This window comes from Hordeum vulgare, chromosome 5H, assembly GCF_904849725.1.
Source record: "Hordeum vulgare subsp. vulgare chromosome 5H, MorexV3_pseudomolecules_assembly, whole genome shotgun sequence".
NCBI lineage: Eukaryota > Viridiplantae > Streptophyta > Magnoliopsida > Poales > Poaceae > Hordeum > Hordeum vulgare.
In genome coordinates, this window is record NC_058522.1 from 502,564,718 (window position 1) to 502,577,426 (window position 12,709).

The 12,709-nt window shown below is 44.9% G+C and overlaps 1 protein-coding gene across 1 annotated transcript; it reads right to left on the minus strand.

Moving 5' to 3' along the window:
* Positions 1 to 6,803: 6,803 nt before the first annotated feature.
* On the minus strand, positions 6,804 to 9,196 carry LOC123400116. Its single transcript, XM_045094527.1, has 2 exons — positions 8,485 to 9,196; positions 6,804 to 7,476 (listed from the first exon to the last, which is right to left on the minus strand). The coding sequence occupies exons 1-2, from the start codon at positions 9,097 to 9,099 to the stop codon at positions 7,117 to 7,119; spliced, it is 975 nt and encodes a 324-aa protein (XP_044950462.1). The 5' UTR covers positions 9,100 to 9,196; the 3' UTR covers positions 6,804 to 7,116.
* Between the last annotated feature and the right edge of the window lie 3,513 nt (positions 9,197 to 12,709).

Sequence of the window (12,709 nt, forward strand, 5' to 3'; positions counted from 1 at the left end):
AGGAAGTTGTTCCTGTGGCGCCTACACCAATTGAAGTGAAAGCTGATGATGGTGATCATCGAGCATCGGATCAAGTTACTACAAGCCTCGTAGGTTGACAAGGTCGCGTACTACTGCAGAGTGGTACGGTAACCCTGTCTTGGAGGTCATGTTGTTGAGCAACAGTGAACCTACGAGTTATGGAGAAAGCAATGGTGGGCCCGGATTCCGACAAATGGCTGGAGGCCATGAAATCCGAGAGAGGATCCATGTATGAAAACAAAGTGTAGACTTTGGAAGAACTACTTGATGGTCATAGGACTATTGAGTAAAGATGGATCTTTAAAAGGAAGACAGACGATGATGGTGATAAGTCACTATTAAGAAAAGCTCGACTTGTCACAAAGATGTTTCCGACAAGATCAAACAGTTGACTATGATGAGACTTTCTCACTCGTAGCGATGCTGAAAGTCTGTTAGAATTATGTTAGTAGTTGCTGCATTATTTATGAAATATTGCACATAGGATGTCAAAACAATTTTTCCTCGACGGTTTCCTTGAGCAAACATTGTATGTGATACAACCAGGAGGTTTTGTCGATCCTAAAGATACTAGCAAGTATGCAAGCTCCAGCGATCCTTCAATGGACTGGTGCAAGCATCTCAGAGTTGGAATATACATTTTGATGAGATGATCAAAGATTTTGGGTTTGTACAAGGTTTATGAGAAACTTGTATTTCCAAAGAAGTGAGTGGGAGCACTATAGAATTTCTGATAAGTATATGTGGTTGACATATTTTGGATCAGAAGTAATGTAGAATTTCTGTAAAGCATACAAGGTTGTTTGAAAGGAGTTTTCAAAGGAGTACCTGGATTGCGCTACTTGAACGTTGAGCATCAAAGATCTATGGAGATAGATCGAAAGCGCTTAATAGAAGTTTCAACAAGATGCATGCCTTGACAAGTTTTTGAAGGAGTTCAAAATAGATCAGCAAAGAAGGAGTTCTTGGTTGCGTTGTGAGGTGTGAATTTGAGTAAGACTCAAAGCCCGACCCCGGCAGAATAAAGAGAATAGACGAAGGTCGTCTTCTATGCCTTGGCCGTAGAATCTGAAGTATGCCATGCTGGGTACCGCACCTGATGTGTGCCTTGACTCAAAGTCTGTTGAGAGGTACAGAGAGTGATCCATGATTGAATCACTGATCAGAGGTCAAAGTTATCCTTAGTAAGTAAATAGACTAAGGAATTTTTCTCGATTATGGAGGTGGTTAAAGAGTTCGTCGTAAAAGGTTACGTCGATGCAAGCTTTGACACTAATCCGAATAACTATGAGTAGTGAAACGAATTCGTATAGTAGAGTAGATATTTGGAGCATTTCCGAATAGCACGTAGTAGAAGCATCTATAAGATGACATAAAGATTTGTAAAGAACGCACGGACCTGAAAGTTTCAGAACCGTTGACTAAAACCTCTCTCACGAGCAAGACGTGATCAGACCCCAGAACTATATGGGTGTTGGATTCGTTGAAATCACATGGTGATGTGAACTAGATTATTGACTCTAGTGCAAGTGGGAGACTGTTGGAAATATGCCCTAGAGGCAATAATAATTAGTTATTATTATATTTCTTTGTTCATGATAATCGTTTATTATCCATGCTATAATTGTATTGATTGGAAACACAATACTTGTGTGGATACATAGACAAAACACTGTCCCTAGTAAGCCTCTAGTTGACTAGCTCGTTGATCAAAGATGGTCAAGGTTTCCTGGCCATTGGCAAGTGCTGTTACTTGATAACAGGATCAGATCATTAGGAGAATCATGTGATGGACTAGACCCAAACTAATAGACGTAGCATGTTGATCGTGTCATTTTGTTGCTATTGTTTTCTGCGTGTCAATTATTTCTTCCTATGACCATGAGATCATATAACTCACTGACACCGGAGGAATGCTTTGTGTGTATCAAACGTCGCAACGTAACTGGGTGACTATAAAGATGCTCTACAGGTATCTCCGAAGGTGTTCGTTGAGTTAGTATGGATCGAGAGTGGGATTTGTCACTCCGTGTAAGTCACGGGATCTTGTATTACGGAACGAGTAAAGAGACTTGCCGGTAAAGGAGATTGAAATAGGTATGCGGATACCGACGATCGAATCTCGGGCAAGTAACATACCGAAGGACAAAGGGAATGACATATGGGATTATATGAATCCTTGGCACTGAGGTTCAACCGATAAAGATCTTCGGAATATGTAGGATCCAATATCGGCATCCAGGTCCTGCTATTGGATATTGACCGAGGAGTCCCTCGGGTCATGTCTACATAGTTCTCGAACCCGCCAGGTCTGCACACTTAAGGTTCGACGATGTTTTATGCGTATTTGAGTTATATGGTTGGTTACCGGATGTTGTTCGGAGTCCTGGATGGGATCAAGGACGTCACGAGGGTTTCCGGAATGGTCCGGAGACGAAGATTGATATATAGGATGACCTCATTTGGTTACCGGAAAGTTTTCGGGCATTACCGGAAAAGTTTCGGGCTCATCGGTAGTGTACCAGGAGTGCCGGGAGGGGTGACGGGGACCATCGAGAGGGGTGTCACGCCCCAAGGGGTCTCATGGGCTATGGGAAGAGATAAACCAGCCCCTAGTGGGCTGGAATAAGTTCCCACTAAGGCCCATAAGGTTTGAGAAGGGAAAAACACAAGGTGGAAAGAGTTTCCAAGTGGGAAGGTGGAATCCTAGTCCAAGTAGGATTGGAGTAGGACTCCTCCACCTCAAATTTCGGCCAAACCTTGAGGGTTTGAGGCTGCCTCCTCCCCTCCCTCCCTCCTATATATACTGAGGTATTAGGGCTGATTTGAGACAACTTTTGCCACGGCAGCCCGACCACATACCTCCATGGTTTTTCCTCTAGATCGCGTTTCTGCGGAGCTCGGGCGGAGCCCTGCTGAGATTAGATCACCACCAACCTCCGGAGCACCGTCATGCTGCCGGAGAACTCATCTACCTCTCTGTCTCTCTTGCTGGATCAAGAAGGCCAAGATCATCGTCGAGCTGTACGTGTGCTGAACGCGGAGGTGCCGTCCGTTCGGCACTAGATCGGAGCGGATCGTGGGACGGATCGCGGGACGGTTCGTGGGACGGTTCGCGGGGCGGATCGAGGGACGTGAGGACGTTCCACTACATCAACCGCGTTTCTTAACGCTTCTGTTGTGCGATCTACAAGGGTACGTAGATCGGAAATCCCCTCTCGTAGATGGACATCACCATGATAGGTCTTCGTGCGCGTAGGAAAATTTTTGTTTCCCATGCGACGTTCCCCAACACCCAGTGCTTGCAGTTCATTTGATATGTCAGTGAGGCGATCAAAGGTGTCTTGGCAGCTTTCATTGTCATGTATTTTGAAGCGATTGAAGAGATTGCGAAGAATATCAACACGAGAGTCACGCTGGGTTGATACTCCTTCATTTACCTTGCACGGTCTCTCCCAGATCAGTGTTGCAGAGCCCAAAGCACTTACTCTTCCAAACTGACCTGGGCTCAGATGGCCACAGATGATGTTCTTCGCTTGAGAATCAAGTTGCTTGAATTTCTTCACATCAGCCGCAGTGACACTAGCAGAGATGATGGGGACGCCATGTTCCACAATATACCAGAGATCATTATCAATAGCTTGTAGATGCATTTGCATTTTGTTCTTCCAGAAGGAAAAGTTCTTTCCTTCGTAGGTAGGACATGCTGCAGTCACCTTAAACATGCCTGCAGTCGACATAACTAAAACTCCAGGTGGTTAAACCAAAATCACACAGAACAAGGGAGTACCTCGCTCTGATACCAATTGAAAGTGCGTTATATCGACTAGAGGGGGGTGAATAGGAGATTTTTAAAATTTCATCATTGAGGAAATTCCTTTTGAGGAAATTCCTCACTGATGACTAACTTACAGCGGAAACAGTAAAGGATCAGAAGTGCAAAGTTTCACAACAGCAGATTGAAGAATGTGAAAACAGATTGCATAGTGAGAAGGCACGCAGAATACAGATGTGGATTAACTGACGTGAAGAATTTGGGGTTGAGGAAATTCAGAGAAAGTCTTCAGCAAATTCTTCAAACAGTTGCAGTGAAAGTCATCAACACATAATACGAGGAAAGTAAGGAGTTGAGGAATTAGAACCCGTTTCTCAGTGAAGACAATCGTTGATGACCCAGTTCCAACTGTTGTGACAGTCGTACATCTGGTTTGGAGCGGCTTGGTATTGAAACCAAAAGACACACAGTCCCGGGACACACAGTCCCTACCGTATTCTCCTTGAGCTAAGGACACACAGTCCTCGCCCAACACTCGTGGTAAGTCTTCAGGGCCGACTTCCAAACCCTCACAAACTTGGTCACCCGGCGGTCCACAATTGACTGCTGGAAAGCTCTAGACCATGACGCCTAACCGTCTGGAGGATGCACAGTCCTCAAAGGTAAAAGGCTTCAGTCCCACACAGGAACAACTTCTTCAGTGATGCTCAATCACTAGGTTTGGTTTGTGGTTTCGGTGTATGGTGTATTTCCTCACTGATGAATCACTCTCGAAGGCTCTGAGGAATTGGGTTGCTCTTATGACAAGTGTCAGTTTCTAACGGAGCAGCCAACCAGCTAGTGGTTGTGGGGGTGGCTATTTATAGCCTAGGAGCATCCCGACATGATTTGACACTTATGCCCTTAAATAATATGATCGTTGGAATGGATAAGACCAATGACTTGGGTGGCTATCAAAACGGTCGGGACCCTCAACTGTGAGAGTCCTCATGTCACTCGTATTCCTCACTTGAGGCTTTTGGTAGGATTTAGGCTTGGGTTGAGCATCATTAGGAAATTCATTCCATAGTGTAACTTCAACCCCCTTTAACAGTACGGTGTTCCTATTACTCAAATGCGAAGAAAATAAAACAGAAAGTGTAAGTCTTCATGCTTCAAATTCTTCAGAGTGATTTTCTTCAGGACACACCGGACTTCTCAATATCAGTATCTTCATGAGGAATATCAACTTCATCGCAGATTCCTCGCGATTTATTTCTTCAGCTTCAGACCAATTTCTTCAACTGAAGACATATATTTTTAGGGGTCGATATTCTTCAAATATCTCAAACTCCTCAATGACTTATAGATCATGTGTATACTCACAAACACATTAGATACTTAACCTATAAGTCTTCAAACCACCAAAATCACTAAGGGGCACTAGATGCACTTACAGTTTTCGGCCGTAGACGGACCCTGCTCTTCTTCATGATGATTGTATGTATTGTACTGTTGTGACTGATGTAGACTGTCGCGAGTGTAAGCCAACTCCTTATACTCATCTTTTCAGTACATGTACTTGTAACGATATCCATTCTTGCGAAACGACGAGATGTTTCTATCCCTATCGAGGCCCTCACGTCAAAATAAGGATAAGACCGCATCTTGGGCGTAACATACTTGTCACTTGTTAAAATTGTCTTGCTATCAAACAACTTGTTATCGCTATTTCAGTGCTTGCAGAAATTACCTAGGTAAAAACCACTTGTCATTTCCTTCTGCTCCTCGTTGGGTTCGACACTCTTACTTATCGAAAGGACTATGATTGACCCCCTATACTTGTGGGTCATGACCCCTTGGGCTGTAGCACCGCAAAACACGGTCCCCACCTCCGCCCGAGGCCGTCCCCGTGGCAGCAACGACCTGTGTTACGTTGCTGCACCACCCCTCAGGCCGTAGCACTATAGCACGCGGTCTACGCCACCACCCCGAGGTCTTCATGCCGTCGCCCCGACCTGCCTAATGTTGTTGCGTTGTCCCTTCAAGTCGTAGCATTGCGGCTCGTGGTTCACTCTGTTGTCTTCGTGCGTCGACTCTACGTGATATGCGCTACGCCTCCTCCCTTGACGCGGGAACACCACTGTGCGCGCCAGTCTTCGTCATATTGTCGAGTTCTGCTCACCTACATTGCAGAATAATCAATATAGAGAAGGTATTAATTAATATTGCACAATAAGCTTTATTGTAGAAAGTAACATGCAAAATAATAGCCTATTTAAAATCTTCACTTCTTTCTGAACGGTTTTCATATATAAAATGTTAGATTTAAAGTTAGGATTTAAAAGATATGAATGTTTTAAAAGCATTTGAATTTACACAAAAAATAAAGCAATAGGAAAAACAGGGCGGTGGAGGAGTCAAACTCAGGTCTCCTCCTAGTGAGGCAGCAAGGCATTGGTGCGTTGGCCACTGGACAAGATCCATGACTGTGCTGAAATAGAGGTGGCACATTATATATACCAAATTAAACAAACCGTTTTTCGTTTTTTCATTTAGAAAGGAAGTGTGGGTTGAATACACAAAACGTCAGGGGCTTTTTTGCAAGACCGCCACGACGGATGACAGAAGCAGTAGCTACTTTATTATTATTAGGGAAAGACTCCGGCGACTGAAAAGAAAAACAGTACTATATTAGAGATAAAATGCAGACAAACGTGTGCCGGCGACTACTCTCTGTATTAGCATAGCCTCGTCTCTGGAACTGGCCTGATTGCTGCTACATGGAGGGATAAAATGCAGACAAATGCAAATAAATATATTTCTCATATGCAACGCAGTTTGCAGATCATGCTATTAACAAGGAAGGGTTAACATGAAGACAGTCAGCTTACAAAAGCAAGTGCTCAGAACACTTGAACATGGTCTTGAAATAGAGATTAAAGTGTGGCAGTCATCAGTTTGAAATAGAGATTAAAGTGTGGCAGTCATCAGTTTCCAACCGCAAGACCATAATCACAGAGTATCATTACTTCAAGTTCAAGGGAATATCCATTAAGATTGATAGTACAGGCATAAAGTTAATCAGAACAGGCATGTGGTAAAATGTCACTAGACAAAGCACGTATAGCACATGATGTTAAAAGATCTAGCAATCAACAAACTAATCTAAAAAAATACAAAACCTTGCAGTTGAGGAGAAACCTACATGCATAAAAGTATCTGAACCACTGATCTGCTGCCTAAGATAAGGGGGAAACCTAAGCTCAAGATATCCTATTAGACTGTTCTATGTTATCCGCAAGCATAGGACATCCAACCACCAGGCAGAAAAAGCTTGTCTATTCTTTTGTACAGTGAGCATCCGTTCCATGCCGCGTACATTGATTGTAACCAACACTGCCAAGAAATGCCCTTATCTCTTGTGCACTGCTGTTGCTCGCCTGTAGCAGCCGCTCGTCTTCTTCGTATATAAGGTAGGGAGCTTCACCTTTCCTCCTTGAGAGCAACTTTGATGCACCTCTCAGGACATGAGACTCCCAACCTTGAACATCAATTTTGATCAGAACCACCCGCTCTGCATCTGGAATGACTTCATCCAATGGGATTGTAGCAACCTCCACAGCAACTTCTTCATTAGATTTGAATGCCAACTTCGCACCAGTTGCAGATATAGCACTGTTGTCGAGTCGTCCAATCACCTACATTGCCAAAATATTCACAGTAAGCTGTTGAGAAATAGTAACAAAAATATTATCTGAATAAGAGAAAGCAATCTGAGATTTCCAACATTAGCGACACAAGTCAGACTAATTTGCAAATGAGTTGTTTGCAATATATGGTTTGACATAATAGTTTGAAACATTATCAGCATGAACCAGAAGTGCATCAGGCAAATCAGAAAGTTACTACTTTAGCCAGAATGAGTTCTGCTGTAGTCTGTAACTGTTAACGAGTACTCGTATTGGACTAGGTCTCTTACATATTCGTATTATGTCTAGATTTCCTTACTTTGTACTCCAAGTCCCTTGTAATATACATTCGCCCCTTGGGGCAACCAAGGTTAAGCTGATGCTTTAATAATAAACCACTAGCATGCAACTGGAAAACCTTTTTATGTACCCTGTTCCACCAATGACAAGGATAACTTGCCAGATTTGGTAGTGCAGTATGAATTACATGCCTGTTAATATTTATTAGTTTAAAGAACAAGGCATTTTCTATTTCAAAATGACTCCATTTAGAAAGACTTCAGACTATAAATTGACATATGTTTGAAAATTCATTTAATAGAACATACCGGAAAAATGATAATTAGGGCAAATAATCAAGAAATATAAGTGAAGCGGGGCAAATATTTTAAGCCTAAGTGAAGCGAGGCAAACTATCAAGTGCCCAACTAATATGGCACAAATGATCAAATTCCCCGTGATTCAAGAGTGCAACTACGATCATAACATTAGAGATTCGTGTTAACAGTTCCCGCACCATTTGTATGGGTGGTCTTGTCCTAAGTAATTAGGATAGTAAGGAAACTAGCACGATCTGAGTTCGCTACAATACTTCATCCAGCTCCCCAGGGTACATCTCGATCAATAAACATCTGGTTTTAACCCGGAAAAAAATCTGGTTTTGTACTTACTACTGCAATCCAGGATTACCGTCATTGATAAACATCCAAATGGAGCAATCTGAAGCAGAGAAGATACCTTATGCATTGTGATGTTCCCAGCTCGGTCAGACGCTGCAGCATGATACACCACCACCTGGTCCTGCACCCGGTTGAGGTACACCCCATCGCAGATCCGCTGCAGGTTCTCGAAGACCGGCTCGAATGCCACCACCCGGAACCCCATCACGGCCGCCGCGAAGGCCGCCATCCCAACATTGGCCCCGACGTCCACCACCACCCCGCCGGCGGAGCCCCTCCCCACCTCCCCGGCGAGCAGTTCCTGGATGGTCTGGGAGATGTCGGGCTTGCGGAAGCGCTTGCCCTTGAGGAGGCGGGCGATGTTCCGGTGCGGGCGGTCGGGGAGGGACCCCAGGTCGGCGAGGGAGTAGAGGAAGGGGCGGGGCACGCCCTCCACGAGGCTGGCGAATACCGGGGAGGCCTGCGGCGAGGCGTAGCAGTTGAAGGGGCGGAGCTGGGCGGGGAGGTGCGGCGAGGCGGCGGTGGCGGGGGAGAAGGCGAGATCTGGGGCTCTGGAGAGGACGAAGACGAGGAGGATGAGAACCGGGACGAGCAAGAGGAGGGTCCGGGGAGTGGAAGAGGACGCCGCGGCGGAGGCGTGCCGGCGCCAGGAGGCGCCGAGCGGCGCCGGCATTGGCTCAGAGGGGTTCCGAGGTGTGGGCGGCCGCCGATGGGAAGCGATGGCAGTGAAGAGCGGCGGTAAAGTACCGAGCGAGGTTCGCCTCACTATTTCTGGTCTTAAAAAAAAGGCTCGCCTCACGCTAGGAACATATATGCTCTTTCGAAGAACGAAGAGGAAAAAAAAACACGTATCCCCAGAAATGCATAGGTCAACGTGGTTCCACACGCACCCAGTGAATATGAAGTGGGGTAGTAATTAAAACTAGCAAGGGGGTTTGTTCATATTGAATGAGTCGGAAAGTGTTGTTTAAAATTTTTTTGTCGAGCTTTTAGTAGGGATAATTTTATGTATTGATGTCGGAAGAGTCTTGGCTTGATTGATGCCACATGTGTTGGTAAGGAGGGATGTTAGTTCTATTTTGTAAAGGGATGTGTTCAGGTGTGGTTGGCTTTCTGTATGTGTTGGTTGTCTGTGTGGTGTGCACATGAATATGTATGGCGTAGGATAGTTAATGTGTTTTTATTATGAGCTCTGTTGTTATAAAAGGGGAGGGATTTGTATGTTGGTTGAAATGTATGATAAGTAAGATGATGCATTGTGGTACACATATATTCAATAAGGTTGATATGATCATAGTGATCAACTGTGTTGTTTTGTAGGGAATATTATTTTATTGATAATCACTAACGGGTATAGTTTCTTTGTTTAAACGTGGGGAATATCTTTATATATTTTAGAGTTCATGTTGGGTGAACAACATTCATCATACTTGGATAAAGGTGGGGAACATAGTTTAGCTTTTACTGTATAATAAGGACAGTATGGTGGGGAACATAGTTTAGCTTTTACTGTATAATAAGGGCGGTATGGTAGGGAACATAGTTTAGTTTTTACTGTATAATAAGGGCGGTACGATTGACATAATCATATAGAGAAGTAGTACGATGTCATTACATCTGAGGATTATAGATTAAGGTTATGCTCGTACATGGGGGATCAACTATGGAACAAACTGATAGGCCAGAGATAGCTAAGCGAGAAATGTAGTTCAAAAGAGGTGGGAGGCTTAGTCTAGAACAGGCACAACACGTAAGAGGTTCGTTTCAAAAGAGATACGCATATATTTACAATACTAAGTACATTGCTTTTTCAGTCTTGGGATCTGCCATGTTGAAAGCATAATTCGATTTGTCTTACGATCTGGTACTTGGAACCATTTCTTCACTTGGGCTCCATATCTGGAGTTTTCTTTTGATGAGCGTCAGCTTTGTCATCATTTCCGGAGGTGAATAGCTGCTTGGCGACATGGCTGTTTATGATTAAGTAGTGTTATGTGAGCAAAGTAGAAATAGTTGTTTGAAGATTGTATGAAATGTAGCTGCTAACCCCTTTTTATGATCAGGAGGTGACAATTTGTCCTTGCTTTGTTGTCTCTTTCTGCTTTGCGAAGTAGACGTCTCATCCAAGGACTGGAAATAAGTAAGTGGGTCAAGTAAATTAAGATGAATTTTCTGTAAACTTAATAGAAAGAGTTTCTTGTTTTAGTAATTGTACCTTTCTATCTTTTGTATGTGATGGTTGATCTCTGTCGACATCATGTTCTGAAGTTGTTGGTGTGCTAACTGTATTTTTCTGTTTTGATTCAGAAGGCAGTGATATTATGGTTGTGTTTAGCATTGGCAGGGGGGCAAGGGGTTCCTCACTTTCTAGGTGTTCTACTGCCTTGACTTGGAACATGTAGAAATCAGATTTAAGTGAAAACATCTTGTGTCACAGCTGTCAGAATAAATCTTTTGCCTGGGAGTTGTTCCAATTCTGGAGGGAGGTAATCACTTCTTCCTATTTTGTGGGCTGCTGCACAATCTGCGGTGATGCCAGCTATTTGTTCACCAAGTGCGTCAAAGAATAAGAATTCGGCAAATGGAGCATTTTCTTCATTGTCGTTTCCATCGTCTATTGCATGTACTTTTATTTTGTATCTGTTTTCATAGTAAGCACATATTTGTAAGTATTTGTGTGAGAAAGGGAATTTTTTTTCTATTTGTTTAAGGATTATTAGGTGTGTACCTTGGTGTCACGCCCAAGATGCGACCCTATCCTCAATTTGGCACGAAGGCCTCGTTAGGGATAGAAGTGCATCTCGTCGTGTCGCAAGAATGGATATCGTTACAAGTACATGTACTGAAAAGAAGAGATAAATACAGAGTTGGCTTACACTCGCCACAAGCTACATCAGAGTCACATCAGTACATTACATATTCATCAAGAGTAAGAGCAGGGTCCGACTACGAACGAAAACAAACGAGAAAATAAGAACGACGTCCATCCTTGCTATCCCAGGCTGCTGTCGTGGGTATAAGCTTGACAGTAGATGTGTAGGGTACGAATGAGATGGGCAGAGTCCTAGCTACGGCGAGGTTGTATGAGTTCAGGCTCCTCTACGGTGGAGGTAATAGCCCTACGTCTCAGTGCTCCTGGAGCTTGTTACCGAGTGTAATATGGAGTACAATGTTTTTCTAACCCTTTTACCAGTGGGGGAGGGCGGCTTATATAGAGTGCGCTGCCCTCTACAACGGTTCTGATTCAAGGGTGGAGTAGTGGTGATTGAATGCATGCGTTACAGGTAACGTATGCTATAAATGCTAGTTAATGCACCCGGAAACGTACGGCAGTTTTCCTCCAGGGAGGTTACGACGCACCGAGTGTATCCAGTCGGTAGGTCCGGTGTCCTCCGAGTCTTAGTCTCCGACTGGATGATTCTGGGCCCGTTACCGACTGGATGATGGGGACACCTTAATACAGTCGGGCATACTTAAGGTCCTGTCCCTTGCGTGGGGTAGTCCTTGGGTAGGACCTGTAGGACAGGCCTATGACCCTACCCTAGGACTATGACCCCATCATTAGTCCCCGAATGGATTGGGGTTGAAACGTCAAAACAGTGCTCGATGCTCAGATCCGACTGGACTAGGTTCGGCTTGGGCGTTGCTTGCCTCTATCCATTCTATCTCTCCTGGCCAATGATCCGAGTGAATGTGTTCTCCGGAACGGACTGTCGGGAACCGAGTGCTTTCGCGGCATCTTTTGACACGACCGGTCAACTGACAGCGGCGGATTTTCCGAGATCTCAAATTTCGGGTTCCGTGCGCTTAGCGGGGGCGACGTCAGCGCGCTCGAGTAGCGCCTGACTCCTCGATCCTCGCGCCTTCAACTCTTCCGCCGATATCGCCGCGGCTGGTTGGGCGGATAAGATTTCGGGCCCGCTCGCCAGCGACCCAGTCGGTGTTCTATTTAACTCTGGCCGACGAGACCCTTCGGTTACGCTCGCCGAATCCTCTGCTCTTGCTTGCTCCGTCTTCCTCGCCACCTCTTGTGCTCATACACCTTTCTCTTCCCATCCTTCTCGAAAGCTCGCCATCGCCGCCATGACCAAGGGCTAGACCAGCAAGATGGAGGCAAGGAAGAAGAAGGGCAAGGCGGGGGCTGCTCAACGGCGGCAGCGGCCATTGCGAGCGGGATGGATCCAGGGAGACTTTCTCCCCTCCACAGTGACGGAGGGGGGCCTGCTCGAGCTGGTAGAGCACGGCCAGCTCGTGCATAAATCTTGGAGGTTGCCGGCGGACGA